Source organism: Ursus arctos, chromosome X, assembly GCF_023065955.2.
Source record: "Ursus arctos isolate Adak ecotype North America chromosome X, UrsArc2.0, whole genome shotgun sequence".
NCBI classification, from domain to species: domain Eukaryota; kingdom Metazoa; phylum Chordata; class Mammalia; order Carnivora; family Ursidae; genus Ursus; species Ursus arctos.
The window spans coordinates 17,523,989-17,539,796 of record NC_079873.1 but is presented as its reverse complement, the minus strand read 5'-3'; the positions used below and the strand labels follow the sequence as shown (position 1 = coordinate 17,539,796).

The 15,808-nt window shown below is 47.1% G+C and overlaps 1 protein-coding gene across 1 annotated transcript in view; it reads right to left on the bottom strand.

Annotated features, from left to right (window-relative positions):
* SMS (spermine synthase) overlaps window positions 1-15,808 on the bottom strand; it is a 47,040-nt gene that overhangs the window by 21,369 nt on the left and 9,863 nt on the right. The window contains exons 2-4 of the mRNA XM_026480194.4: window positions 5,502-5,622; window positions 2,139-2,229; window positions 1,531-1,595 (exon numbers count right to left, since the gene is read on the bottom strand). Coding sequence (XP_026335979.1) covers window positions 1,531-1,595; window positions 2,139-2,229; window positions 5,502-5,622 — 277 coding nt within the window. The remainder of the gene's footprint in view (window positions 1-1,530; window positions 1,596-2,138; window positions 2,230-5,501; window positions 5,623-15,808) is intronic.

Sequence of the window (15,808 nt, the reverse complement as noted above, 5' to 3'; positions counted from 1 at the left end):
AAGACTTCTCATGAGGGCTGAAACCCATAAATGTTTTCCATCTATTTATTTACTCCTAGAAGTAACCCCAATAAAAGTGAGACCAATAGAAATCAGAGGCATTATGATGCTGGCCAATTCATTATCACAGAGTTAATACATTTTAGAACACAGCGGGAACCTGCTGAATTCAGGCTGGTGCAGATAGGTGTGCACCAGTCGAAGGGATGCTGAAAACTCTGCAAGCGGGGAAAGGTGGAAAGTCCAGAGAAGTGTGTGGGTGTGAACATGTTTTTAAGGATAGGGAAGAGGGAAATATGGCTGAGATGTATACCGAACGTAAATCTAGGTGCTCTGACAGATTTCAACCAAGTGGGCAAGTTGTACACCGTTATGTTCATTTACTGGCAGTTTCCTGCTTTCTACCCTACCAGAGATTAACCAACCTTCTAGTTACCTTACACCAGCCCTGGAGCTTTCCTATGGGCTGATGAAACTTAGCATGCTGAGCTAGTTAAGTTCCTCACATCCTAGGTCTTGCCAAAATGAATGCGTGCTTCTAGAAAGCACTGCCAACCAGAGAAATCTGTATTCTGGTCGCTTCCATCAGTGATGGTGTGACCTTGATAAAGTCCCTCTAGGTCTCTGTGTTTGCTGTTGTGAGTAAGGGACAGGCCTCCTACTTTTCGGGGCCTGATAAGGAGCCACCCAGACAAGACAAGAGCAAACTGGAGAATTACTTGTTAGGCATCCCTGATTAACTCCTGTTCTTAATTCCCAGGACCCACACAAGACTATCCATTCCAACAAATGTCAGAGCTGTTACTTCTATCAAAGCTCTTTTAACATCTGTTACCATGGACAAATACTGCTGGACTGTTCAAAAGAAATGTTCCAGATCTGCGCTGTGCACTGTGATAGTCACTACAGCCATTAGCTACTGACAGGAAGCTAGGAAGACTGAGGAATGGAACTATTTGTATTAACTGAAGTTTAAATAGGTGTAGTCAGGACAGGGGAAGCTTAACTGTCTTTATTACCATTTGAAAAGAACCAACCAGTGGCTGCTCAAGGTGGGTGGCCTCTCAATTCTTAGTATTTTGGGAAGTCACCTTACTTGAAAGCTTTGAGGCATATTTTCTGTCACCCCATCTTGTCAGAAATCTTACAACTAAATTCCACGTTGGAGCCCAGAGCTCTGCGCAGAGACAGCAACCTTTTCACTTTACTGGACCAGGTTGGGGAGTTCTCTCTCCCTTTTGACTGAGGCAGAAGCCCCCCACCCCCAGTTCTCTGCTTTATACGGTTCCAGCTGAGAGTCAGTTCACATCTCCTTCCTACCTTTGTTTCATTTTACGCAGCGCGCGTGCGTGTGTGTGTGTGTGTGTGTGTGTGTGTATGTGTGTTCATACATTCTGTCTTGTTTGGGTGCAAGGCATCCATTAGCTCAGTCTACCATGTTGTCAGAAGCAGACACTACTCAGGGACGACACCACCATTCCAATTTTACCAGTTAAACAAACATAAAAGGACATCCAGGAGTAGACTTACCGCTTCACCCGTACAGTACTGTCCTGACTCAATTCTTTCATTCTTTCTTCTACTTTGTTCAAAAGCTACAATTAAAAGAAAAGAAGGCAATGGGCTTATAGAATAAGCTGGGTGCAACAGCTAAGTTTCCAGGAGGCTGAGGCCATGGTGACAGAGCTGTGCAATATTCCTGTCCTCCCCCATCCCTTCAGCAGCCTCCAGGCCTGGCCCAGTTCCACACCCACACCAAGCAGCCCACATGGTGCTGACCTAACGTCAGTGCAAGTCACCAGCAAGAGAACAGGAAAGGGGAGAGAGCAAGGATAATGGAGATACAACATCCTGCTTAAAGGTTTACATTTCATTCAACGGAAAGTAAAATTACTCAGTTTTCAAGCAGTCAAGGGAATGAGGACAAGCCAGGTTCCTAACAACAATTGAGGAACCACTATTTTTCTTCTAAAATCACTTCTCTGGAGGGAGGAAAATTTAAAGGTAACTGGGAGATCAGCAATTATGTAAAATCATTTTATCATTAAAAAATATGAGATTTGATGATCCTCAAATACTTGTAATTACAAATACGTAAAAAAATAATTAATAAAAGTAAATAAAAGTGAAAAACCAACACTGTCAACTTCTTGGCCTTGCGAATCACCATCATAACTCTGAAGATCAAACAACACCAATCCATGTGGGTAAATTCTCAAATTGGCAAAGCTACAAAGGAAAGCATAATTTTAAGGTTAGGAATTGCATCATGGTATTCAAAAGAAGACAAGACACTAACCCACCCAACTAAAAGGAAAGACCACTGGTCTTTTTTTCCCTGAGTTACATGGTTAACCCTGTTTGCTTTCTTATGAGAACCTCTTCTTGGGGGTGGGGAGCCACCAATCATTTAGGTAAGATTTAGACAGTCACCAGATGCTAGCGTTTTCACATAATGGGTTCTTGGCCCCAAAAAGTGATTCAGTAGCAATTTCTGTGAACCGGATTTTTTTTTAATTTTTTTTATTTATATATATATATATATATATATGTAAACTCCACCCCAACTCACAACCCTGAAATCAAGAGTCGCATACTCTACCGACTGAGCCAGCCAGGTGCCTCTGTAAACCTGATTTTTAAGAAGGTTCCCTGGCACATGATTCGGCCAAGTTTACTAACCATGGCCCTAAAACGAAGGGAGGGTAGGAAGGGCATACTGGGTCCTCCTAATTAACCTTCAAAGAGTTCAAAACAGAGCCCTGGTTTTCTGACTGCAAGCAGGTGGTGATTAAACTGATTTAGTTCGGGGTTAGCACACTCCAGCCCTACAGACTGCACACCAGACCCAGCCCACAAGACGTTTCTTTGTAAAGCCTGCAGACTGCACACCAGACCCAGCCCACAAGACGTTTCTTTGTAAAGCCTGCAGACTAAGAATGATTTTTACATTTTTAAGGAGTTGTTTTAAAAGAGAGAGAATTTGACAGAGACTCTATGTGGCTCCTTACCGAACAAGCTTTCTGACCCCTGATTTAGGGGATCTGTGCATTTTTCTTAAAATATTAGAGTGTATCACATGCAATAAAAGTCAATTGTGTGGAGAAACTTTTGTTTCAATCATATGTGTATCTGTACTGTACAGACACAGACAACTATGTACGGGGTTATGATATTAAGTCGTGGTTAAAGAAACATTTGAAAAATACTAAATCAGAAGAATTCTGTTCAGAGGATATAGGCAGTGTGCTTGGATTAAAAACTAAACACTACTAGTTATTTTCACCCTCAGCCTTCAAATGGCCCCCAAATCAAGTTCGGCTCTAGAAAACCACAAATAATTTACACCTGAATGCGCCTATCCTTCCTTCCCCCTCCACCACCCGCAGCACAAGGGAGAGGAGGGGCCGAGAGGGGGAATGGGAGAAAAACATCACCCGGAACCACCTGGGTGCTTCTAGTGCAGTCCTCTCCCAATGCAAGTGCAGGAACACAGGAGCAAGGACAACGCTGGAAGTTAAAACCAAGTACCAAGCTCAAGGGATTAAAACCAAAAAAAAAAAAAAAAAAAAGAGAGGGAAAAGATGCGGGGGAGGGGAGCAGGGTGGAGAAAATGAAAATGAAAGGTGGCTGTGGACCAGGACCTCAGCATCACAAAGTGGCTATTAACCAGAAGTCAGGGGAGAAGCTGGCATGGGTGGGAGCAGTGAGGTTTCAGGACAGGCACCATGGGGATGGGTCCCAGTGGACCAAGCTGGAGAAGAGGGAGACCAATGGTGAAAATTCGTTTTTAAACTAAGCATGTACATTTTCATTTTTTCTGCTTTCAGGAGCAATTTCTAACAGCTCTTGTCATTCAAAATTCCCTTCCAGTAAGAATTCGAGGCCCCTCCAGACAAATGGAAATGGTGTCTCTGGTAGAAGACTCAAGAAATGAGGCAAAGAAGTAGGTGGGGCCTGGCTGCAAAGGCAGTTAGGAGATTCTAAGAGAATCGAGGCTTCAAAGAGCCTACGGGGTGGCAAGGTGACATGGTTCGATTTGCTGTGGTCCCCAAAGGATGGACCACATCCAGGACAGCGAGAGACTGTGGCAGGGAAGGTGGAGAAAAGAGGCCAGAAAGGAGAGGGGCTGAATGCAAGCCTGCAGGAGCTGGAAGGATCAAGGACAGCTGCAAACCTCTACTTGCAGGAAATGTGCTACTAACTGGGCCAGGGCAGGGAGGAGGGAAAGAGAGTTTTGGTGGTGGTGCGGATTTCAGGTCACCCTTGAGAAGAAATGATTTTAGATACATCTGAGGTATCTGCTAAACAGATACGTGGAGATTTGCTACATAGTTAGAAATACAAATCTGCGCTTGGGGAGAGAGAAGCCAGGAAGTTTCTGAGAAGCATCAAGAGAGGGGACACCAATTACCCCCATGGGCTGGAGCATGCTGACTTATGAAGAGAATAACGAAAGGGGGTACTCAGAAGTGAAAGTTTCCCTCATCTCCCAGCACTGCCTTCTGGGCCTCTGAGGTCATGGGGGTGGTTATTTTTCCTTTTAATAGAGAAACAAGAGAGAGAATGTGAGACATTAATGAAACCATGTGGAATTCTAGTACTTTGTACCCATTGGGGAAAATGGAATTAAAGCCACTGAAAATACCCAGGAGTTCACATTTTAAAATTAATAGTGCAAATTACAAAGAATCTTACTAGTTTTGCATACTAAACCAGTCTAGATAGGAAACAAAACTAGACTTAGGAAGGCACAAAGAGCTCAACACTTTGGGGTCTTCTGTTATCAGTCAGCTCTTAATTTAGGTTTCCTTTCCTCGTCCCAGAACATACTGATTCTCATCTACATACTGATTAGGTAAAGTCTGGATAGCCTATAAAGGTCTCAAGGAAAAGAAGAAAACAAGCTGAAGTCTTGGATCCCCTCAGCTTCCTGTCAACCTCCGTATAGACATTCTCTTTCTGCCTTTGACAATGGTCCACATTAATTGCTAATAACGTACAACAGTGCTACTCGCAGTGGCGTCAGCCGGCCAGCAGCATCAGTGTCCCCTGGGAGCTTGCTGAAAATGCGATTTCCGGCGCTGCCCCAGAGCTGCTGCATCAGAAACTCTTGGAGCAGGGCCCGGGAATCTGTTTTAACCACGTCTGAATCGTGGCCTACAGTTCACACTGCTTCTGCTGCCCAGGGGTTCTGGGTCCTGGCCACACAGCAGAATCGCCTGGCGGGGGGGAGGGTGTCTTTGGAAAAATACCAATGCCCAGTGGCCTCAAACTCTGAAGAGTGACTGGGGTAATGGCATCTAGTGAAAGTACTCCGGGGCGATTCTACTGTGCAGCTAGGGCTGTGAAGCACTGAATTCTAGCCCCCCTACAAGATGTCACAGGAGGAAATAAAAACACCTGGACGCTACCCCTCCCACCCATTGTCATCGCCCCACCCCCCCCCCCCCCCGGCCGCCCCCACCAGCTTAAGCCCTCCGACCTGAAGGCTGCCTCACCTGCCGTTTTTGTTGATGTAGGTCGCTAGATAACCATGGTCTTGCCAGTTGTGCACCGACTCCGTCATCCCTTGCTCCTGGAAAATGGACTGGAGGCCTTTTAGAATGGTCTCGCCATCAGCTGGAGAACAAGGGAGAGAAGGCAAGGAGGTCAGGATGAAACACATTCGAAAGGAAAGCCAGTGAGGCATAGTTTGACGACTAAACTTTGTAAGAAAACCTGAACAAGAGTTGCCAGTGTCACTTAGGCCCATTGTCACGAGCTATGAAGGTTCTCAATCCGATGAGGAGAGGCTACACAGATTACCAGGTAACACAAGAAAGACACAAAAACACCGACCACAAAGTAATTGTGCCAAGGACGCAGACAGGAATTCAGCCAACCAGAGATGACACAACACAATGTTCAGCCTAACCAGAAATCCAAGAGAGCAAATAAATGAGCTTCCATTTTAGGGAAAATAAATTAATGAGGATATACAGTGCTAGAAAGGGGATGTCCACCCACTCCTGATGGGTATAATAAAGGACTTAAGAACTTTTGGCTTTATGGGGGCGCCTGGGTGGCACAGCGGTTAAAGCGTCTGCCTTCGGCTCAGGGCGTGATCCCGGCGTTCCGGGTTCGAGCCCCACGTCAGGCTCCTCCTCTATGGGCCTGCTTCTTCCTCTCCCACTCCCCCTGCTTGTGTTCCCTCTCTCGCTGGCTGTCTCTATCTCTATCAAATAAATAAATAAAAAAAAAAATAAAAAAAAAAGAACTTTTGGCTTTATGTTCCAGGTGTCTCACAATAAGCATGGGTTGCTATTATAATAGGAAAAATAAATTAAATGGGGCTACTCAGTAACATATTTCTATATAGTAGAGACTGAACAACAATTCCTTATGGGACAACCTGCTACTCACTGTGACACCATCCTTGGCCAGAGGCCCATCTTCCCCTCTGCCTCCCCACCGATCTCCCAAGTGGAGCTCGATATCCCCAGGTAGAACGCTGGTCAAGGTTATAGAAATTGCATTAATCTCTGCAGGTTCACTTGATGCCAGAATCTTCAAGAACATCCAACATTACGACACTTAGAGGAAAGGCAAAATGCAATTTGTTCTCCTCCAGTCTGATCTGCTAAGCACTAATTGCCTGAGAAGGGTAAGATAAAGAACCGAGATGAGACAAAAGGAATTACTCCGTACTGTCCCACCAGCCCTCCACAGGCTGGAGCTTTTTCCACATTGACAGAGAAAACAGTGTAGGCCGCAAAGTGTCAAAACGGAGAGTATGTACGAAGAGTATGTGACCTGAACCAAGGCAAAAGAAAAAAACAAAAAAGATTCACAGCTGACCGCAGTGTGGTTTCACCAGAAAAATCACAGTAGAATTCCTTCCATAAGCTAAGTAGTGCCAACGCTTGACTAGAAGTTAAGGACTTTTTTCACCCTACTGAGAATCTATCTCCAGCGATGTCTGGAACTAGTCCCCAAGACCTTCCAGAGCACAGTAAAAATGAAGACCACGAACTGGGTTCAGAGGCCAAACTGCACAGCAAATGTGTCTTATTCTAGGGGCACGGACTTTTCAAAAAACGTAGAGTTAGCTGCCACTTAAAAACCAGATTTCAGAGTGCCTGGGTGGCTCAGTCGGTTAAGCCTCTCTGCCTTCCACTCAGGTCATGATCCCAGAGTCCTGGGATTGGATGAGCCCCCTATCAGGTTTCCTGCTCAACGGGAAGTCAGCTTCTCCCTCTGCCCCTCCCCCCACTTGTTCTCTCTCTCCCTCTCTCTCTCTCTCCCTCCCTCCCTCCCTCCCTCCCTCCCTCTCGCGCGCGCGCGCGCGCACACACACACACAAACACAAATAAATAAAATCTTAAACACACACACACACATTTCACCTACCCCCACTATAGTGGGTGGAATGGTGGCCCCCCCAAAAAAGATATGTTCACATCCTAACCCCCAGAACCTGTAAGTGTGACCTGATTTGGAAAATGGGTTTTGCAGATGTAATTATGGAGCTAGAGATGAGATCATCCTGGATTATGCAGGTGGGACCTAAATCCAAGGACAAGAGCCCTCATGACAGACAGAAGAGGAGACACGGGGATAAGGAGAGCAGGTGATACTGCTAACAGCCACAGGCCGAGAACACCAGCAGCAGCCAGCAGTGGGAAGAGGCAAGGAAGGACTCTCCCCTAGAGCCTTTAGAAGGACCGCGGCCCTGCCAACAATGTTTCTGAACTTACGGCCCCCAGAACTAGGAGAGAATGTGTCTGTTGTTTTAAGCCACCGGATCTCTAGCACTTTGTTACGGCAGCTCTGGCAGAGTGATACACCCACCAAAATTGGTATTTTCAACGTTTGTTAACGACAGCAAACAGTGTAGCAAAAATGGCAGTGAGGGCATCACTTTTTAATCTTCCTGAGTCCCCGAACACAGAGAGAGCTTTTAGGATAGCACCGCCAAACCTCACGGACAACATTTAAAACACGACTAGATGAGTGTGCAGCCCCAAGCCCCCAAACAGGAGCAGGTGGACACAAGTGGGTCACAACCCAGAGGCCTGTATGGTACCAGCAACTGTGTGAGAGGAAGTCAAAAAGCAAAGGGACTTCAAAGTTCTCAAAAATATACCGGGGGGGGGGGGGGCTCACCCACAAGGAAAACATCTCCTCTGAGAAGGCAGCACCTAGGAGGCCACAGTGAGAGAGAGCAGGGGACCTGGGTAGAGTCAGAGAATGTCAGGGTGGCCAAGCCCTATGATGGCCAAGTGAACTGAGGCTGCTTCCAGGAAAAAGCCCCTCATCAGGGAAAGACTCCTGGAGCAGAACGCACACCACACACCCATCGCGACACAGGCATCACCCAACACGGGTGGTGACCTCATGTCTCATTAGTCTCGCTCATCCCTAGCAAAACTGTGCCTTTGGGAAACTCATTTGGCAGAAAATAGCTGGCTTCACTATTCTGAAAATTGGTTTCAGGAAATTAAAAGGTGGAAGCCTGACTTATATCCCCTGAATGATATTTGGGTTTAAGACCAAAATCCACCCCCTTAAAAAATTCCAATTTCAAACTTCATAAAAAGAATGGACCTCGTTCAGTCTGTCACTGAAGCCTGGTGGGGTCAAGCTACCGAGGAAGTGACTGAGCTGCAGGGTGGTAAAGACAATGTGCCCAGCACAGCCGAGTCCCACATAGCCCAGCAGTACTTGCCCTGAACAGGAAAGCCACTATGTCATTATTCAATCCCTCCTTGGCTAGAACAGATGTTTTCTGTTTTGAAAGTGTATAAAACAAATCATCACTCCTGGTAAATGGCCTCAAGACTGGGTTTTGTTGGCACATTACGAAACAGAACACAAATCCCCTATGCTGGTGAAGGAGACGATCCAGACGGGGCCACCCTGCGCGTCACTGGCCAGGCTGCGCAGAGAATGAGGACCTCGGCCCCAGGGCTGAGCCGGGGCAAACTCTCTCTTGGGCCAGGGAAAGGGGTATCTTTGTCTAACACACCTAAAACCCTTGACTGCAGGCCAAACCCAGCATGGCGACCGCCCCCTTTTTCTAGCTGGCACAATTAGTGGAAAGGCACTGAGGGGGCTAATGTAGGCCCTCCAGCCAGGTGTCAAACTGAAGAAAAACGCATTACGAAAGAAACCCAATGGAGAGTGTTACTTATTTCTATACTATGGGCTTGCCCCTCAGTTCAGAAGAAGCTGCCAGGTCTGAACGTTATTTCTGGCTGTAACCACCGCCTGGTCCCTTGTGAGCACTGAATGTGCCGGCCCTGCGGGGGATACACGGACCGTGCCCTTCTGCACTTTCCTCTTGTCTTCTCCTTCTCGCCCTCCACACTGCTCCCAGCCCTTGGAGAAGACTCCAGAAAGGGGCTCAAGAGCTCAAACAACTTCCCAGCAACTCTTTTCCAGAACCAAGGTTTGAAAATGAAAACAAAGCCGAAGACATGAGCTCCACTAGGTTCAACGATGAGGCTCGCTTGGTCATCTTGATCTCAGAGGCTCAATAAATGTTCTGGGGGTAAAAGAAAATTTATTTCAGTTGGCTAAATTAACCATCCATATTGCCATATCTTTGCAGAGTTTCTAGAATATCTAAACCAGTGGTTTTCAATCCTAGCAGTAATTCCATTGGAATTACCTGGGGAGTTTTTAAAACTGGTATGTCACATCCTAGACCAATTAAAGAAAAATCTGCGGGTGAGAACCAGGCATCAGTATTTTTCAGAGCTCCCTGGGAAATTCCAATGCACAGCCATGGTTGAGAACCACTGAGCAAAACCACTAGGTATGAGAAAGAACAAGAAATCCCCACTATTTCCAAACTAATTACAGTTGAGTCACCAAAAGGTTATAGAAAATGTTGAAAAAGGTCTGAAAAAAGCCTGAACTCCTTACTAACAGGTAGCCTCTTACTAATAGGCAGCCTAGGACATGCCCCAGAAAATGCTTTGCAGTTACCCAATTTCAACCTTCATGCCTCTGTAGTAAGAAACATATACCATGACTGAACAAAATGTACTTGGTTGTATCAGGGTTCTTCAACTGGGGCTGACAACATATGGTGTGAAGGACTGTCGTGTCCCTCACAGGACTTTGGCAATCCCAGTCATACACACAACATGTGGGTAGTCCCCAACTTTGTTTAAAGAAAAAAAAAAAAAAGACCCCACACTCCTGCTGCCCAGGGGCAGAGTGGGGCGGGCTATACAATCCCTTGAAAACTACTAGGTGCTCCAAAGGAGTGAAAACAAGCCTGAGGTCAGAGCATACCCAAATGTGGGAACACCAAGACTTCAATGTCCTAAGTGGCTACAAATCAGAAAATCTGAAAGTAAATTCAAAGGCTGAAAGAGATATAATCACATGGCTTTCAAGTATGCATGGTACTCCAAACTAGGCTAACAAAATGTTTGGCAGAAGTCCTTACAAAAGTCTGGCCAGGCAAGAATGATGTGCAACTCCTCTATGACTCAGCCTTCCAAGTGCTCAGCAACACAGTGACCTGTCCCAGGGCAAAATGTGTCCTTTGTCCACTAGACAACTCAATGTCCCCGTTTCCAGACCACCACGCACTTTGTGTTTATTCAACAGTAACTTAAAAAGAATCAACTTGGAGGTCTGGTCCAAATTAAATACACCACTACCAAAAGAAAGGAATTGAGGATGAAAGGGGAGGGGCTGGGACGAAGGCCCAAGTTTCATCTCCCTGCCTCATTTTCTCCCCGAGATCTATTTATAGGCCGCTCCTGGAGAGCTCTGACTCTCTATCAGCTCCATCCAGATGGCTGAATCCCAAATCCATATACCCAAATGGAACCTGCCTCCTGCCTAACTGCTCAGCACACTGTCCCAGTCAAGTGTGAAATCAGACGTGGACTTCTCTACTCCCTCCCCTAGATGTTAATACCCCTGCCACTTAAAATCCCCCTGATGCTCCCCTTGAAGCTTCTCGCACAAATCACCCACCACAGCCTCTCTGCCCCTCCAAACTCACTGGCCAGGCAGCCCCCCCAACAGGCATCACTTCCTCAACCGTGAGATGGGGACACCACTTTGCAGGGTTCCTGTTGGGAACCTGGCACAAGTGTTCCTTCCCTCCATCCCTCGTGACCTGGTGCCGCCATGTAACCGGCGCTCCATGAGGCGGGCAGCCCCAAGTGTAAGGGCAGTAGAGCAGCTGCCCTCACCCAGGCTGACTAGCCCAAGAAGTCGAGCGATTCGTGCTGAATAAACACTTAAGACACCCAGCACCCTGGCAAAAAGGGGGAAAACATACTTCAGTTAGACCCATTCCCACTTCTTTCTTCCATTTTAAGTAATGGCTAAGATCCTGTAACCTCCTTAACAAGGTGCATTCCAGCAGCAGCTGCCCTGAGGGAATAAGCAACTCTTACACCCAGAAAAAACCTGTGGACCTCAACTTGCATCTTGGAGTCCTTTTCAACTTCAAACACTTGAGTGAAGAAAACTCAGGACAGAGTGTGTGGCAGCCGCCCCTTGTGCAGGACCATCACAGGACCATCATCTGCCTGCCTCGGGCCAGAGCCGCGCTGGCCTCCTCTGCAAAGTCAGGGGGCTGGAACGGGCGAGTCGCTCACATTCTAGCAGCATCTGGCTCGTGAAATTAGGAGACAAATTTCTATCCTTGCCAAGCGTATCTTTAATTATGAGGACCGGAAATGCCACACCTCCCCACCAAGCCCCTGTCCCGTGACTTTGCTTCCCAGCTCTCCCCCACCATGGCTCAAGCTAGTCCACCGCCAAGGGGTCGATCATTCCCGTCATCGCACCGTTCCCAAGCGGTGGAGCCCAACGCCTGGCCTCCTTCCAGCCCGCCCCTCCTCCACAGACCCCGGTGCCCTTAGCTCTCCTTGATCCTCTGATCCTGCTGGGTCAGCCTCCCCCTCCCGCTCCCCCTTTCCCTCCAGGTCAGGGGCCACCCCCACACCCCCTCCTCCTTCCTGAGAGCGGGACTGCCCTAATGGGGAGTGGCAACACATACACCGGGGCTCACAGCAAGGGGAAGCATCAACGCAGGCATCCTTCCCCCAAACCCGAGACACTCTGGTGTCAGAGAAGCGAAGAGGCAGGTTTGGGTTGTGTGGTTTCCCTTCACACATAAACCAGCTTTGGGGTTACCCTGATAGGCTCCTAAACCTAAAGAGGAAGAAAGGGAAACTGGACTCCAACACGGTTTGACGCCATTCAAGTACCTGCTCTGAGCACCCACTCAGACGTCCTAATCTTGACAGTGGTGGTGGTTACATGACTGTATGCATTGGTCGAAACTCAGAACTGTACACAAAATTTCCTCGACGTAAATTATATCAAGTTTTAAAAAAATCTATTCCGGGGATGCCTGGGTGGCTCAGTCGGTTAAGTGTCTGCCTTCAGCTCAGGTCATGATGCCAGAGTCCTGGGATCGGGTCCCACAGCAGGCTCCTTGCTCAGCAGGGAGCCTGCTTCTCCCTCTGCCTGCTGCTCCCCCTTCTTGTGTGCGAGCTCTCTCTCTCTGACAAATAAATAAATAAAATCTTAAAAAAGAAAAATTCCAGAGTTATTCCAGAGTTACCACCACCATCGGCAATAACTGCCCTGAGAAAAACAAAATAGCACAGCATTCCTCATGGGCTCCCTCTCACCCACATGGGTGCTCACAAGTGCCTAAGGGTGTGTGAACATCTTTTGAACTCACGTGGGATATGCTAGGTGTTATCAAAAACATCAGTGTTGATAGGCAGCAAATCCAGATTACCGAGATCAAGTGATATACAGAGAAAGCCTTCATTTTCACAATTAAAGAGCTTAACACTTAAAATTAGGTTAAAATTTTTTTACTTTTAAATTTTAACAAAGGGTCTGTGTATTGGGAGACATCTCAGACATTCAGAAAGCTGATAAATTCCCAGAGATTAAAGCGAAGGTCAAGCAGGTGGTTCCTTGGGCTATCTTACTACGACAGCTTTGTCTTCAATTCCCACATCCAGTTCTTTTTACAACAGCTGCCAAGTTGATTAATCTCATCACACAACACCCAAGACAACAGCAACGTTCAGAGCAGCAGGTTTCACAATAATCAAAAGGTGGAAACCCAAACTGCCCATCAAGCTATAACTGGAGAAGCAAACTACGGTCTACCCATACCATGGACTATTTATTCAGCCACAAAAGGAATGCAGTACTGATATATGCTACCACATGGATGGCACGATGCTAAGTGAAAGAAGCCAGTCACAAAGGATGACATGTTGTAGGATTCCATTTATATGACAGAGCCAGAAAAGGCAAATCGCTAGACATAAAAAGCAAATTAGTGCATGCCAGGGACTGGGAGGAACGGGAGGCTAGGAGGAATGGGGATGATGGCTAAGGGGTATAGGTTTCTTTCCGGGGTGATGAAAATGTACTAAAATTGTGGTGATGGTCGCCGAACTCTGAATGTACTGAAATTATTTAACTGTATACTTTAAATGGGGGAACGGTGTGGCACAGGAGACATCTCAATAAATCTGTCCCCCAAAATCCAAGCATATAAGCTGCACTTTTAGATTCTCAGTTACTGTGAGGTAATGAAAGCAACAGAAAGTTCCAGAAGTGGGCTGCTCCCCTTCAAGCAACCATAAGCCAGGCCCTGGGCACCAGCTTAAAGGGGCTGGGAGGGGCGGTCTCCTCTAGCCATCATTCCCCCCCCACCTGTCACGAAGTAACAAGTGTCTGAGCAGCTGCTGTGTGCAGGCACTGTCCCAGGCACTGGACATGGCTTTCATGCCACATGCACCCCTGCAGCCAGGCTCAGCACCTCAGCTCAATCACAGTGGCAATGTACAGTGCGGCCAGTACAGTTAATAACTGGGTAGCATATACTTGCAAGTTGCCCGGAGAGTGGATCTTATGTTCTCATCACAAGGAAAATAATTATTTAACTATGCGTGGTGACGGATCTTAACTAGGCTTCCTGTGATGATCATTTCACAAGATATACAAATATCAAATCATTACATTGTACACCTAAATGTAATGCTTTATGTCCGTTATATATTTCAATAAAAAAAGATTCCTTTAAATTTAAAAATCACACCAGTGAGGTGGAGCCACAAAACACAGAAAGGGACAAATGACAATTTGGAGGGCTTGTTTTCAGAGCACAGTTTCTTTTTTTTTCCTTTTGAGAAAGAGAGAGTGAGAACGCACGCACGCGAGCGCAGGTGTACATGACAGCGAGCAGAGGGGCAGAGGCAGAGGGAGAGAGAGAATCCCAAGCCGACTCCCCGCTGAGTGCAGAGCCAGATACAGGGCTCGATCTCACAACCCTCTCACAACCCGGAGAAATCAGACCCAAGCTGAAATCAAGAGTCGGACGCTTAACCAACTGAGCCACGCAGGCGCACCCAGAACACTTTCTGATGTTCGTACAGAAGAACTACCAAGCCAGGAAAAATCAGCTACAGAAAGAACGAAAAAGACCTACTGACATTGGATTGACAGCCATACAACACAAAACAGAAATAACACCCAAGCTCTTTTCATGCAAGTGTGCATTAAAGAAAACCACATGGGACTGTTTACAGTACCAGCCACAAGGACTATTTCTTAAAACTCACATTACAGTACCCTGCCATACTGTAAATGTGTTGCTAATTATTTCATTGGCCTGCCTTCCCTTTCCCACTGCAAGAGAACAGTTAGAAAGGCATTTCCCGTCACCCCCAACACCTACTGGAAAGGGCCAGGAGCCTCACTCTACTTTAATATAACCATCTAGGTTTCTCCATGAGCCAATCTCATGACATTAAAAAAGGCTCATAAAAGTAGAATTTATGAGACACAATCCTAACCCCTCTTTAGTCCGGAACCCAAACAGTAATGCAATGCTGTACCCTCTTCTTCCTGGTAAACCCGTTTCCCCCACAAGACTAGGAGTCTTCAAAGCAGCCACAACCCACAAGCCTCAGTCGGCAGGGAGGGAGGCACCTCCGTGGAGTGCTCCTGTAGCTCAAGCTATCCAGTCCCCACATTCTGACCTAGTCCACATGGGAGGCTAACCAAGCGTTCGTTATAAAGAAAGGCACAGAAAGGGGAGATAATGCAAAAGCCTGGCTTTCACTTGGGGAGAGGATAACGAATTGTGGCCATGACATGCTGGACATCTGGCCACCTGAACCCTCCCAGAAGGCATCATTTGAGCAACATAAGGCGTGCCTCGACTCCACGGGTTCAAGATCCATGTTTCCAGAAGAGGAAGGAGGAAACTCGGGCTACAGCTGTGGAGGAGAGCAGAAGACCACCAAGGCAGAGGACACTGAAGAGGCCAGGACCACAGAAAGCCCTCTCTGGGCATCGTACTCAACCCAATAGGAAGAAGTGCAAGAAATGAGGTGAAACCAGACCTGGAAGCAGCAAAAAAGGGAGGAGCAAGGTGGTAAGAGGGGACTGGTAGGGTCTGAGGTTAGAGGACAGGAGAAGACCTAAGACACCTGGACCAGGAAAAATAACCAGCCCTCAGACCTTTAGTTCACAACCGCCATCCAGAGTCCACTGGGAGGAGTAAAAAGCACCCCGGCTGCCAAGTGCCGCCTCCCCTTCATCTCACAAAGCAGTGGGATGAAAAGAGGTTAAAGGTTGGCCCAAGGTCAGATGGCAATGGTTTCCTTCAGCTCCACGCAGAAGAAAAGCAGCTTTCTTTCCCAAAGTAGAAACTGTGGGATCGCCACTTGTATTGTCCAGGAGCACTTAACCAGTATCATGAACATTCAGCTCTCTTCCCACTGACTTTAGGTGGGCAGAATGCCTT